The 15,611-nt window shown below is 34.1% G+C and overlaps 1 protein-coding gene across 1 annotated transcript in view; it reads left to right on the top strand.

The window, feature by feature from the left end:
* Positions 1-15,611, top strand: part of SLC30A9 (solute carrier family 30 member 9) — an 80,120-nt gene that overhangs the window by 34,547 nt on the left and 29,962 nt on the right. Inside the window, exons 9-14 of the mRNA XM_020990899.2 lie at positions 5,011-5,113; positions 9,254-9,309; positions 11,374-11,509; positions 13,602-13,641; positions 14,238-14,309; positions 14,801-14,908. Of these exons, the coding sequence (XP_020846558.1) occupies positions 5,011-5,113; positions 9,254-9,309; positions 11,374-11,509; positions 13,602-13,641; positions 14,238-14,309; positions 14,801-14,908 (515 nt within the window). The remainder of the gene's footprint in view (positions 1-5,010; positions 5,114-9,253; positions 9,310-11,373; positions 11,510-13,601; positions 13,642-14,237; positions 14,310-14,800; positions 14,909-15,611) is intronic.

The raw sequence follows: 15,611 nt of genomic DNA, 5'->3' as shown, positions 1-15,611 counted from the left end.
TTGTTTTATGTAACAGTATAGCTCATAATCTTCTGCCATCCTTCTCTGTAAGATTTTAAAAATGAGTTTTTATTAGAAGCCAGTGTTACTTTTGGCTTCCATGTTTATCCACTTGGTCAAGTGTTTGTTGCTGAGGTTGGTTTTAGGGTTGTTGTCTCATAATGGTAGCAGTTGTTTTGTACTGATTAAACTGTGTGAAGCAGCTTGGTGTCAGCAAGTCACGTTGTAGTTCAAATTGTTTGATTTTAAAAATTGTTCTTATTTCTCTTGTTCTCTTTTCTTACCAGTTTAGGTCTTTGCACAAATTGGCGATCTGACAGTATACAAACAGTTGATTTAGGAATGACTCATAAACTTCAATAATATGTTGTTTGTTATTTATTCAAATATCAATTTTAGTTTTTAAAATGTTACTTGGTGCTCATCGTGTCTAGCATCTTCTGATTATTTTTTTTTTCTTTGAAGAGAGAATTCACAATATACAACTTTTTGGTTTAACTTGTTCCTTACTCTTAATATATGTTTTACAAGATATTCATTCCTATCTTCGTCTCTTACCACCTTTGTATTAAAGTCATTGAGTATCAAAGTAAACGTTGATTTACTCTGTAGTTCTTTATAGACTTTCTCTACTGTTTCATCTTCTGCCATAGATATTGGTGTATAGGCTTTAATTATATTCATGGTAGTATTTTTTACAAATATTTATTTTCTCCATGTGTGGGAATACTTTGACTTTATTTTACTTCACTGAGAAAGATTTGTGATTTTATTGGTGTGGATACTTACTCCCCTGAGGTAGATCATACCTCTTCCACAATATCTCAGCCTTTATGTTTCTTTTTTTTTTTCTAGACAAAGTCAAGGTTTATTAAAGATCTGCCATGTTGGCCAGACTCTTAAGGAATCTGAACATTTGTGACCCTCATAATGACAAGTGGGCTAGAGTGAATCTGAGCCATTGGCTAGATTTTAAGAATCTGAACCAGCCTTTATGCTTCTTACTCATATTATCCCATACGTACTCTGCAAAGAAGGAATCCAATGTATTAAAGATCTTTAGTATTTAGTATTTAGTTCCTTTAGTATATTGGGGGTTCTAATGAGGTTGTCTGTTATCTCATTAAGCAATCCATTCTTTTATTTGTCACACATGATCTCAATCTCTTTTATATCACTTATTACTAATAAATTATTATTGGAAGCAAGCTATGGACCCTTTTCCTTATATTTGGATTGTTATATATTTCCATCGATTTAGATTGTTAGTTTTTCTGGAGTCAATGTAATCCATTATTTTTTTCTTTTTTATATTTTAGTATTTTATTTTTCCCCAATTACATGTAAATACAATTTTTAACATTAAAAAATTTTTTTGAGCTCCAAATTCATTCCCTCCCTCTTTCCCGTCTCCCCTCTTTGAGAAGGCAATCATTTTGATACAGGTTATACATGTGTAGTCATGTAAAACATTTCTGTATTAGTCATGTTGTGAAAGAAAACAGACCAAAAAAAATCAACCAAGAAAAATAAAGTTAAAAAAAGTATGCTTTGATTTGTATTCTGACTCTATCAGTTTTCTTTCTCTGGAGATGGATAGCATTTTTCATCATAAGTCCTTCAGAATTGTCTTATACCTGCAAATATTTATAATGGCCACTGGAATATGAAATGATCAAACATGCCATGAATTGATATTTCTTGTTGCCTTTAGACACATGATAAAGTTATTTTCACCAACTTCTTTATTTTGACTTTTCTAGGGAAAACCAGTGAACCAGTTAGCTGTGAATCTTAATTCTGATTTTGTTTGTAGTGACAATAGATCATCAGATCTGTGTCCTCCACTGGCATGCCTACCTGCTTGTCATTGGTCAGAGATCTCACTTATTAAAAAATTTTTTTAAATTTAAATTTTAAAATTTTTACTTTTTTTTTTTAGTTTGCTTTAGTCTGCATTCAGACTCTATAGTTCTTTCTCTGGATGTAGATAGCATTTTTCATCATGAGTCTTTTGGAATTGTCTTAGATCATTGCATGGCTCAGAAGAGCTAAGTCTAACAAAGTGGGTCAATGCACAATGTTGCTGTTACTGTGTACAGTGTTCTCCTGGTTCTGCTCACTTCATTCAGCATCAGTTCATGCAAGTCTTTCCAGGTTTTTCTGAAGTCTGCCTGCTCACCATTTCTTATGGAATAATACTATTCCATTACATTCATATACCGCAACTTATTCAGCCATTTCCCAATTGATGGACGTCCCCTCAATTTCTAATTCTTGGCCACTACAAAAAGAGCTGCTATAAATATTTTTGTACAGTGGGTCCTTTTCCCATTTGTATGATCTTTCTGGGATATAGCCTTAGAAGTGCTATTGATGGGTCAAAGGGTATGCACAGTCTTATAGCCCTTTGGGCATAACTTCCAAATTGTTCTCCATAATGGTTGAATCAGTTCACAACTCCACCAACAGTGCATTAGTGTTTCAGTTTGCCTGTATCTTCTCAGACATTTATCGTTTTGTCATGTTAGCCATTCTGATAGGTATGAGGTGGTACCTCAATGTTGTTTTATTTTACATTTCTCTAATCATTTTTTCGTATAACTCTTATATAGCTTTAATTTCTTCATCCAAAAACTGCCTGTTCATAAAAGATCTCACATTTAGAAATGCACCATCTGCTAACTTACGGTTAATAGACAGCCTAAGAATTTACTTGTGATTCTTAGCACCTTCTGTTCCCTTTTCTGTCACTTTTCCATAGTTACTGCAGAAGCAAAGGAGGCTGCACAGGATTGGGGGTGATTTACATTTTCTTTTGTTTTGTGAGTTGCTGTGGCCAAAGTGATTGCTTACTGATGTTAATCTCTGTGTACTAGGCTTGTCCTCAGAAAGCATGCTTATTCTGTTGCAAGGAGCCTATTCAAAGCATGAGAGACTTTTTTTTTGTGAGGGCAATTGGGGTTAAGTGAGTTGCCCAGAGTCACACAGTTGTATTATGTACCCGAGGTTGGATTTGAACTCAGGTCCTCCTGACTCCAGGGCCAGTGCTCTATCCACTGCGCCACCTAGCTGCCCCAAGAGACGTTCTTGAGATAGTGTTCTGCTTGACTTAGATTTTGGAACCTAGATTAATCTCCCTGCCATGATGTTGAGGCATCAGAATAGAACTTTTTGAAGGACCTTATTATATAATAAAGTTTTGCTGTGCTTTCTTTCACCAGGCCAACTTAAGATCTCTTATATTTGTGTCTTCTACCTTCATTCCCAGCCATTCTTCTCCTTTTTTACCCTGGCAAATTAGCAAAAATTCTCCTAATTCAGTTATCCTACCTCTACGTCAGAGTCACCAGGATCTTATCCTTTCTACAAATATATCTTCGAATGGTTTTGAGGATTTACTTCCTCCATGGAACCTTTGGCCAGATAATGAGAGGTGGTAGCTTCTTACAAGAAATCAAAAAGGCCTGTGCCTGAAGCCCAGTCCATAATAATATTAATGATTATAATAGTGATAATAGTTAGCATTTATATAGTTCTTTCAGGATTTTAAAGCACTTTACCATATATTATTTCATTTGATCCTCACAACCACCTTGTGAAATAGGGCTATTATCCCCATTTTGGAGATGAGGAAACTGAGGTAGGCAAAAGTTAAGTGACTTACCCAGGTTCACACAGATTTAAACTCAGACTGTCTTGATTTCAAGACCCATACTTTCTCCACTGAGCCTCCTAGGAGCCTAGATCATGGAGGCACACTTGGAGAACCTTAGTGGAGGTTGGTTTATAAAGAGGCTACTCTGGGCCAATAGGATTAAGAGCATGAAGGAAATCAGAGATTACCTCCTTCAGCCACTTCTTTGTGTAGATCAGGAAACTCAGACTTAGAGAGAGGTAAGTGACTGGCCCAGGGTCATACAACCAATAAGAGCCAGTTGGGATTCATACCTTGGGTTCTCTGACTCCAAATCCAGTGTGCTTTCCATTGTATCACTATGTCATTTCATGGAGCAAAGAACAACCAGAGACCCCATGTGGGATAAAGTTGGTGGGGGGTCCAATTCTATATTGACCCACCTCCACATCCAAGGATGCCCCAGACCAGAAGATCTGGAGCTACCTACAGACATGAATGTAGGTAGATAAAGACATAGTCTCTGACGTTAGTATGGGAGCTGTAGAGGAATTTGGTTTCAGTTCAGTCATTTTTCAGTCATGTCTGACTCTATGACCTCATTTGGGGTTTTCTTGACAGAGGTACTAGAGTGGCTTGCTGTTTGTTTCTTTAGCTCATTTTACAGGTGAGGAAACTAAAGCAAACTAGGGTTAAGTGACTTGTCCAGGATGTCTGAGGCCAAATTTGAACTTAGGAAGATGAATCTTCCGACTCCAGGCCTGGCAGTCTATCTACTGCATCACCTAGCTGCCCCAACAGGACATTGGTTACTTCCAAATAACAAGACCTCATTCTTAGACTGATCAAAGCATTTGGCTTCTTCCTGACCTGTCTGTGATGCTACTCTGAGGCCATGGTACAAGAACCTTCCTTGATTTGCTTCAGACCTGACTTCTACCTGCTAACCAAAAGCTTCAGCACACCTGGTTCTGTCTTCTTCCGGTTCAAATGATCCCTTTGCTTAAGGTGTATCTTCATTGTGACCTTCTGTAGACTCTGGAATACCTCACTTCTTCCCAGATGAAATCCCCTTCATGCATTCAGAACCACTTCCTTTTACCTCGTAGCACTTTCCATTTAGCCATATCTTGTCTAATAGGCACACAGAATGTACTTAGTCCTGTGCCGTCACATAATAAACATCTTTAATTTGTGTGTGTAAGTGATCTGGAAATCATATTTTTAAAAAGTAGTAAATTCTTGGAGGCTAGGATTCTTTTTTCATTTACTCTGTGTGAAACATTAGTATACAGTTATATTTGGGTTATTTACATATTTTTATGACAATTTTACTAATACCATTACAACGAAAGTTTTCTTTTCTGTCCTAGAAATGGCTTGAACTTTTTCTTTAAATTACTTGCTTGGATTTATACGGGTTCTGCAAGTATGTTCTCAGAAGCTATACATTCATTATCTGATACATGCAACCAGGTGAGAGATTTCAGACTTTGCTAATAAAACAGACTTTTCCTAAATTTTATATTGAATGCTGAAACATTTGTGGATGAGATAATTTCTTGAGTTGGGTAGTAGGATGGATTGAAAAGTACATTAACCTTGACCCAGTGACAGAAGGGAAGAGAGTGAATTAGAATTGCTAAGGTTGATTTTATAGTCTGCCATGGGACATAACATTCTAAAGTACTTTTAAGAGAAGTCCCAGAGGAGCTTTCTGGCAATATGAAAAGGGTCACTCTGTGCTGTAATGATCTCTCTGCCACTTTAAATGTTGACACAGAGCTTTACTGTCTTTTAGAAATTTAGAAAATATAAATGTACATAGTTAATGATTTCACATTTAGGAAAAATGTTGACCTTGTGATTTGGATCGTCTCTTTCTCTACTTTCATAACAATGTGGACAGAGAGAGAAGAATGGTTCTTGGAAAAAAAATACATATGTTAAAATTTATCCTTCTGATTTGGATTCATTTAAACTTATGTTCCTCAGACCCCACTAAAGTACCCATTTATATTTAGGCATTAAACATAACTTTTCTTCACAAATGTACAATTTCAGATGATCAGATAACTGAAACTTTTTTCATTCATATTTTTGTAAAGCATTTGAGATTTGCAAAATTTTGGCTTCGTAACAACCCTGTGAGGAAGTTAGTGTAAATATTAGCAACATTCTACTGATTTGGAAATTTTTAAGATGATGCTTTTCTAAAGAAAAACATACATTCTCAGTTCAGAATTAAATCTCACAACTGGCCTAAATAAGTTCGTTATTAATTATAATTCATTGATAAAGAGGATAAAAATGAGGTTCTTGCCATATGGGTCAATTTTGCTTATTTTCCAGAATTTCATACTTTTTTTTTTATTCAGCATACACAGTTAAGCACCTGTATACATATAGCTCTCTGATGGGCTCTGAAGGAGATTCCCCAAACCCTTATGCTTCTAGTCTCCATGGAGCTTATGATGTAGTTGAAAGGACAAGACAAACACTTGAAAAGTTAAAAAACAATGCAAGATGAGAGTATGAGAACTGATACAATAAGGTAGCATATAATGAAATGGTGGGTGGATGGTATGTGACTTGGAATAGCCAGAGGAAGTTTTTTGAAGAGGAATGAGAAGTCAGGCATATATTAAGGAATATAATATTAGTTAGATTTTTATTCACCTTTCTGTTAGGTTTTGGACCCGTTTAAAATTACATCTTCATGCAATTATAAGCTTTTACATGAAACTTATATTTAAGTGTAAGCTTTTAATTTTATTGATTTTAATTTACTGTTTAAAGTTTCTGTTAATTTGTACAACTTGACATTCAATTTTAATTTAAAAAGGCATAGATTAATATTAATAATAATAATAATATTCCTTAGCTCTTTGTTGAATCCCTGAGTCCTTGCTTTATCAGATAGCGCTGAGAAATCTGAAGAAAACAGAAAGCACAGCCCTTACCTGCCCTGGAGGAGCTTATGGTCTGACTGTGAGAGCAGCTCCATAACTTGTGGGTACCTGAAAGAAGGGTAGAAAAGTTCAGTTACATATGATAAATTGTATGATGTGTCAGCCCATATACACACAGGCTGAGGGAATTTATAAAGAGTAAAGAGGGATCAGCTCAAATTGAGGCAGGTTTATCATTGAAAAAAATTTTAGAAAAACAGAAAACTTTGTAGAAAAGTGAAAATTAGAATCTAATAACTTTTCAGGCTAACTTACAAATTTAGCACTACCACTTAAAAGATCAATCAGATCTTACAGAATTAAACAAAATTTTTGTAGTTTAGATGGAAAAAAACGAGGTAGACAGAATTACCATGAAATTGTATGGAGAGTAGAAGCAAGAAAGGTATAGGGGACTTACCCTTCCAGACAATTTTTATAAAATGACAACTGTCAATAATGTCTGGTACTGTACTGTATTAAAAGAATTAGAAAAATAGACCAGTGAAATAATTGAAGTCTTAGAAGTAGATACATATATAATATAATATACATATGTAAAATCTTACATTTTTATATTTAATAGATGTTATTGGGGGAAATGAATAGCAATATGAAGAGAAATAAATTGAAATACATATTTCATAATACCCAGCATAATAAACTCAAAGATTAATGAGTTAAGTTTTTTTTTTGTTTTTGTTTTTTGTTTTGCTTTTTGGTGAGACAGTTGGGGTTAAGTGACTTGCCCAGGATCACACAACCAGTGTCAAGTATCTGAGGCTAGATTTGAACTCGGGTCCGGGTCCTCCTGACTCCAGGGTCTGTGCTCTATCCAGTGTGCCACCTAGCTGCCCCATGAATTAAGTTTTTTAAAGATGTAGTACTTATGCATATCTCGTATATGGAGGAGATATAAATTTTTGACTATTGAATTAATAGAAGAAAAAATAATCAGACAAAGTTGATGGGCTTGTAATATAAGAATCAGGAAAAAAAGGCTTTTATACACGTAAAAGCAATAAAACTAAAAAATAAAGGCAACACAATGGAATGAGTATTTGAGATAAATGATAGATGAAAACTTGATTTTAAAAGTTTGCAGAGGGGGCAGCTAGGTGGTGCAGTGGATAGAGTACCGGCCCTGAATTCAGGAGGACCTGAGTTCAAATCCGGCCTCAGACACATTACACTTACTAGCTGTGTGACCCTGGGCAAGTCACTTAACCCCATTGCCTAGCCAAAAAAAAAAAAGTTTGCAGGGAACTAGTTACAAAAACCTATCCTTCTAGTACTCAGTCTCTAATAGACAAATGATCAGAAGTTTCAAACACAAATTGGAAAAAGACAACTAGTAGATAAGTACTTGAAAAAATGATGGACCTCACTACTAAGTAAAGAAATATAGACCAGAAAAACGTATAAGATATCCTTTCACACTTATTAACAAAGATAAAAAATGTTAAAACTAATTGTCAGTAGCTTTGTTAATAATGGATATATCGTACTCATTGATGGCAGTGCAAATTGGTCCTACCTTTTTGTAGTATTCAACAGTAGCCGTATGTCAAGAGTAATTCCACTCTTGGAAATATTCCTGAGGAAATAATGAAAGAAAAAAAAATGATACATTTGTTGGAAAATATTTGCAATTTATTTACAAATTTATAGTTTATTTATAATTTACAGTTTATTTATGAAGAACTCAAATGCCTAATATACCAAACAGTGTTTAGCACAGTATTACTTCACCTGTCTTAGAGTTCAGCCGAGAGAACCTGAGAATAGACAGAAAGAAAAGGCCTTTGAGCAGCTAAAACTAAAGATGACAAAAGTCAATAGAATGAATTTCCTACATTCGTAAGATCATTTCTCATAAGCTTATTTTACTGTTACTTTATAGGCAATTGTCACAGTCATAGTTCTTTGGTTTCAGAGCCCAGGGTGGATTAAAAGAGAGAAGTTCAGGAAGGCATGTGGGTACAAAAGGGAGGAGATAGAGAAACTATAAAAGAATAGAAAAAGGATATATGTAGCAATTTATGTCAGATTGTCCAGTCACCCTCAGGGCATTATGTATTATAGAATATGTATTATAGAAACAGCTTCCTAATGATGCCCTAAATCTCAGGTGTCAAACATGGAATTGTTGCCACTGCCCAAACCAGACTAAAATGTAATTTGGAAATGTTTAACAAATGAAAATATAATAGAACATAGATACTGTTAATACGGAGTTTTTGAAGTCACGGTATGCCTCTAGGGATCCTTGTGTACAGTTTGGTGGTTCTCATTTTCTTTCTGAATTTGACACCACTGCCCTAAATCATGAAGAATCGGTCATTCAACAAGCATCTGTTAGGTACCCTATGCTGTACCTAGGCATTGGGGATTCAAAAACAAAAGGTTCAGCTATAATTAGGATGTTTCTAAGAATCCAAGGACTTTTTAAAACCCATCTGAAATAGTTAAAATTTTTGGAAGTTTGGGCATATAAAAGGAGAAACTTAAGTTTTCAGGAAGGTTTACTTAAAGTGTTTCTCTGATACTGAGACGTATTTAAGGATACTAGTTATTGCTGTTTCCTAATGATGTGTAAATGATGCAGAAAATTGTTTTGAAACGGTGCAGACTCATGGTAATGTTTTTCGTCTTGGCTCTATAGGCTTTATTAGCATTAGGCATCTCTCAGTCTGTACGGACACCAAACTCTGCTCATCCGTAAGTACATTGTCTTTATTTTTCTTTTCCTTTTGGGGTAATTATTCATTTGAGATGAGTGACTGTATTTCAGATAATTTCTGTGGTTAATATGCCCACTCACGTTTATACCTTGAATAACTTTTTCAACTCTTATTTTCGAAAATAATGCTGTAACTTTAGGCAGCTAGGTGAGGCAGTGGATAGAGTGCTGTGCCTGGAGTCAGGAAAACTCATCTCCCTGAATTCAAATCCAGCCTCAGACATTTACTAACTCTGTGACCTTGGGCAAGTCACTTAACCCTGCTTGCTGCAGTTTCCTCATCTGTAAAAATGAGCCAGAGAAGGAAATGACAAACCACTCCAGTATATTTACCAAGAAAACCCCAAATGGGGTCTTGGAGAGTTAGATATTACTGAAAAATGACAGTATTCATTAGGTTGTTTATTTTTGTTTTATCAGATTAATAAGGGCAAGGGTTATTTTTGAAATAGGAATTTGAACTTTTTTACTCTCCTTGTCTTTGTCATCTTCATATTTGAAAATCAGCAAAACCTCATGTTTATAATACGGATTTAGATTTTGGGGTGATAGTTTATCAGAGCTAATGAAACTATCAGTATGATAAAATGCTGCTGGTAAATTTCCCCCATACCATTTATTTTGCTTTTGTGATATGGAATGCACATTGTATGGATTTAAAATTTCTCTTTTCAGAACCCATAAGCATGTGTTTTGGTTCTGCCATGGTATCATTAATAATTCAATACACTAGTTATATTTTAATTCCACTTTTATGGTAATATAGAAATTTCAAATGATGTGGATGAATAATTTTTAAACAAAGATGTACATTAGATTTTGGGAACAACATTTCAAAAATACATTATAGTTTAGACATCTCTTCTTTTTGTAGTTAAAGGGAGAGCACTGCTCTTCTTTTCCTAGATTCTGGCTAGCTTATGTCTAAGAATTTCGAATTTCCATCCAAATTAATACTCTAGATGTCCTGATACTACCCTCCATATGTGCCATGTATCATGTTGTGGATGGAGGAGCAAAATGTAATTAAGTCAGTTAAGTGATTGATAGGTTGATGTCACAACTCTTGACTAGAGTCCAAGTGGATTTGTTCTGTGAAATTTGGATTCAATCAAAGGTCCACACTTGAGGACCTAGAGGGCTACATGTGACCTTGAGGCTTCAGGTTCCCCTCCCCTGGTCTAGAGGCCTTCATAGCTCTGCATGAAGCAGTTTAAAGCTGAGATAAAAGTTTTCCTCTCAATAATAATTCAGAGAGCAGTTTTCATTTAAAATTCTTGTTTAAATTTTCATTTATCAGTCAAAATCTTCTTAAGACTTGTGTATTTAGAAGTAAGTTTTCCAGAAAAAATACTTTGTAAGTAATAAATTTCTTTTGCTGCTGTAATCTGTCACAGTTTTCTTCCCCTTTTTTCTAGCTGTTTATGCATATTGTCTGAAGATGCTAAAAAAAATTTGGATGAAAATATTAAATATAAAAGGAACCTGAAGACCTACAGCGAAGCTTATAAGCATAGTAATAGTGCTTGCAATTTGTTGAACTGTTAAGAATTGACAAGTATACAGGATCAAATTAAAGATAATATAAATCCTAAACTGGATGCTCATAAAGACTAAAGAATTTAATTAGAAACTGTATTGCAAGGAAACTTAAATGCTATCTTGCTCATTAAACATCTGAATGCTTTTTAAAAAAAGATTAAATTAATTTCATCAGCAGCTGTGGTACATAATACTAAAGTAGTATGATTAAATCAAAATAAGTTGTATGTAAAAGGAATTAGAAAAATATCCAAATTAAATAGTGTTCACTTTATTTTATGTATTTTCAAGGAACTTGTAGTCACTTCTAGTTCCAGTATTATTTTTCTGATTAGTTATGATTTTAGCACTTTAATTTTAATGAACTATCAAACTATGACAAATGCACCAAGTTTTTTTTTGTTTTTTTGTTTGCTTTTCCATTTCATTGAGATTTTAAAAATATGTATAAAAAGTTTTTTCTTCTATATTAATGATTTTATATTTTTCTGTTATTTTAGGTATGGTTTCTCAAATATGCGCTATATTTCCTCATTAATTAGTGGAGTTGGTATTTTTATGATGGGTGCAGGACTTTCTTGGTACCATGGAATCATGGGATTACTTCATCCTCAGCCTATGGAATCTCTTCTCTGGGTAATAGGATCTTTTTTGGTTTTAGTCATATGAAATAGTGTTTTGTTTAAGAAACTAAAAATACACTAGCGCTTCCTTTTAATACTGCAGTTATTGAATAGGACTAACATATGCCTTATAGAGTGGTTACATTATATCAGCATTTTATAAATGTAATTGTATTTCAAAGGACGTGTTCTGGTGAATGAAAAAAAAAATTTACTGAATACTTACTGTGTTCCGAATAATGTGCCAAGCACTGGGAATACAAATAGAAAAAAGAAAATCGTCTTACTTTCAGAAGGACTAAGGGTCAACAGCATAGTGGATGACAAAGCTCAGGAGGCAACAGAGTCATGTCTACCTCGTTAAAATGTAAGGTCTGTGAGAGTAGGGATTGTTTTGTTCTTTGTATTTGGATCCCCAGTGCTTACTTAGCACAGTACCTGGCACATAATAATAGATGTTTAATGGATGCTTTTTTTGTTTTTTTTTTTGCCTAGGCAGAGTGGGGGTTAAGTGACTTGCCCAGGGTCACACAGCTAATGAGTGCTTTTTGATTAATGTCCAGATATGTGTTTGTAAGAGTGAGCTTGAGATACTAGAGTTTTCCTCATTTCCTTTGTCACTAGTTTCGCTTCAGAAAAGATAATGTAATTTATATATAATGTCTTGATTTTGAGAAATGTAGACAAATTTATAGATACCTTATTCTTTTGGTATTTGTCTCATTTCCAGTATAAGTGTGATCTATGGCATGTGAAATCAAAGAGGTACAATGACTAGTTCAAAATCAGACATTGGGTAATTGGTAAATAGAATGCAGGTTTGGAGCTCTTAAAGATTGTTGTCTTCTGGCAGATAAATTGGCCTTCAACATTTCTGCCACCTAATTAGATTTGACTTTGTTCTAAATAATAATTAAAATCCAGAAATACATACCAAGATACTAATCCTTTTTTATGGAGTGTAACATCTTGCAGTCCTTTGGTGAAATTCCCTATCCTTCCTTTGTTGGGTAGATGGATTTACATTTTTTGATCATACCTACCTATAGGTTAGAAGAAAACACCGTGTAGCAGTATTATTGAGCCTTATGATAATTTCTTTCTCTTTGCCACTTACCTTTAAAAAACAACAGCACACTCTTCCATTCCTTATCTCTTTAATATTCTCTCATTTTTTATTTTCTGATTCTATTAATCATGGTAAAATGAAAAGAAACACAGAAGAGCCTTTCTGTCTTCATCCTTAACTGAGAACTGGACTGCCTGTGGGACAATGAATAGAATGGAGAGGGCAGGAGAGTAATGTCATATTCCTCTTTTTTGAGTGGCTTCTGGAACCAGCTAATGGGATCTGTGAGTTAGATCCCATTAGTTAGAAGTTAGAAGAGTAGAAGAATTAGAAGAGTAGAAATCCTTCTCTGTACCTTCAGTCTTCCTCATCTTTTTCTTAAAAAGCCCTTAACCCTTTAAAATACCTCCTTGGAATACCACTGGATGTCAGGGTTATCTGTCTACTCAGCCTCTTCCATCTGAAACTTACTTAGTTGCTCATAATCCATTTTTTAAGTAGACAGATACTTGAGGCATATAGGATCCCTGGTAGAGCTGGAAGATACTTTAAAGTCCACCTTTTTCAGACCCCTCATTTTACATATGCAAAAAATGAGGCCTGGGGAAATAAGATGACAAGTAATAAATGGCAAAGCTGAGATTTTTGTCTAGGTCCTCAGAATCCATAGATCCCCTAGTCTGTTTTTGAGTAGTTAAGTAGATATTTTCATATCTGCTTTATAAACTTCTATGTCAAGCTTTCTGAATAAATTGAATTTGACAAGGCCAAATTTTTAAAGTCATCCTCTTGAAAAATTTTAAAATAAAAATTGAACATGTAATCAGTTTCTAAAGCTTTTGTTTGAAGGACATTTTCCCTTATGCAAGCATTGTATATTTCATGCTATTTAGTTGATTAGTTTTGTATAAAGACCTAAGTAGTCTGTTGGAATTAAAATCTGTGTTCCATTTTTAGGTTTTACAAAACTGATAAATAGATTTGTGATTATTCACTGAAATATTCATGCTTTGGTTTAAAAATTTTTGTTTTCTAGGCTTACTGTATTTTAGCAGGATCATTGGTGTCTGAAGGAGGTATGCACTCTCATGAAATACACAAATTAATTCCTACAAATTAATTATATTTTAGGAAGCTTTTAGCTCCTTAAAGTCCTGAGAACAGTTTTTCCAAACTTAGTTGGCCTTTAGTTGCTATTTATTGAGTTCCTACTTTGTATGGTGCTCTGTTAATAAGCCCCACTATGAATATAGGGCCTCTACAGGATGTAAGAGATCTGAGTGTCTGCTCTTCATTACATTGCAATAATAATAGTAATAACAACAATAATAGTATTTATAGACTCCTTAAGACCCCATATCAATACTTGTTAAGCAGTGAAAATTGAATATGAAAGTATAGAGGACTGATTAGATTGAGGTGCTTAGGACAATTGTTAATTAGAGAACAGTTTTGTAGCGTGATTTTAAATTCCCTTTGAAAGCTTCAGCTGTGCAACAGCGTCTGTTTCTTTGCCAGGCAAGAGTTCTATGTTTGTTCAATATGTGCTAGTCATGTTATATTTCTTCTCTGGTTCTTGTATGAAATTGATCTGACTGCATTATACATTACTCTGTTCATATTTGTAGAGCACAAATACAGGTGCATTTTACATGAACGCTTTTCTTTTCAGCAACTCTCCTTGTTGCTGTAAATGAACTTCGACGGAGTGCTCAAGCTAAAGGAATGTCATTTTACAAGTATGGTATGTTTCTTACAAATTAAATCAATTACTTCTGTTAACTTCTGTTAAAGTAAGTTTATTAGGAGTCAAATATTCCTTATAGAGGTGTGCATAATAATGTAGCCTAGTGCCATGTGTAAGTAAATAGACTATTGTTTAAATTAAACCTTAAAAATTTTGGCATAAATCCTTTGCATTTTTTTATATTTTTGATTATTTGTGGAAGTATTAGGATTTTTGTTTTGTTTTGTTATTTTGTGTCCCTATGGCCCTGCATAGTGCCTTGTACATAGTAGGCATTTAATAAATTCTGGTAGAGTTATAATTGTATACACCAGTATTTACATTTAAACTAAAAAGGTCTTATTGCCCAATATGGAGATTTCTGTATATCTTTATAAATATGCTATTCTTATTTGTACCTCAGTTTCAGAATGTATATTTAAAGTGTTATGCCCACTTAAGATTTCTGAAGGTTTCACTTTTGTTTTTCTCATTTTCAAATGATTAAGTAATGGAAAGTCGTGATCCCAGTACAAATGTGGTGTTATTGGAGGATGCTGCAGCAGTCTTTGGAGTGGCACTAGCAGCTACTTGTATGGGTCTGACTTCTTTAACAGGTAACTAATTTCCTAATTTAAAGATGATTTGGTTGAAGAGCTTAAAAATATTTTCTAGTATATAAAAACTTTTTAAAAGCATAGGATTATTTTATTACAGGCTACTAAAATATCTCTTTCAATGGCAGGGATTTTAACCTAGGGTCTATGAACTTATTTTTAAAAAATAGTTTTATAACTGTAATTTAGTATAATTGATTTGCTTTGTAATTTTATGTGTATTATTTTATGCATTTAAAAACTTTATTCTGAGAAGTTCCAAAAGTTTCCCCAGAGGGGTCCGTGACACAAAAAAGGTTAAGAATCCCTGCTTAATGGAATAGGATACTGTTACTAGTGGTACTATATCCAGGATAGATTTAGGAAAGTCAGCATTAGACATTCTGTAGAGCTGATTTTGTTTGCCTTTTTATTCTATTGTAAAATTAGATGTATAAACAAAAATATCCAGTGATGGCAGGGTTTAAGGTGGTAATTGCATCTGTACATGGCATTTGTTGAAGTATTGGTTTTGCCTGATTTTTGGAACTTTGACACTCTTTTCCAGAAAAGAGGCATGCCATCATGATTGATATCTAGTCTCTTTGTTACATCATATCTCCATTCAGTGTACCTTGATATTAATTATTTCTTTTATACCTGAGGAGTTCCTATAGGACATGAGTATAAGAGCTGTACATCGATAGTCATAGATCTTACAACT

The sequence above is a fragment of the Phascolarctos cinereus genome, unplaced genomic scaffold, assembly GCF_003287225.1.
Source record: "Phascolarctos cinereus isolate Bilbo 61053 unplaced genomic scaffold, phaCin_HiC Scaffold_9;HRSCAF=440, whole genome shotgun sequence".
NCBI lineage: Eukaryota > Metazoa > Chordata > Mammalia > Diprotodontia > Phascolarctidae > Phascolarctos > Phascolarctos cinereus.
The sequence above is the reverse complement of the archived record's forward strand: the minus strand, read 5'-3'. Positions and strand labels throughout refer to the sequence as shown.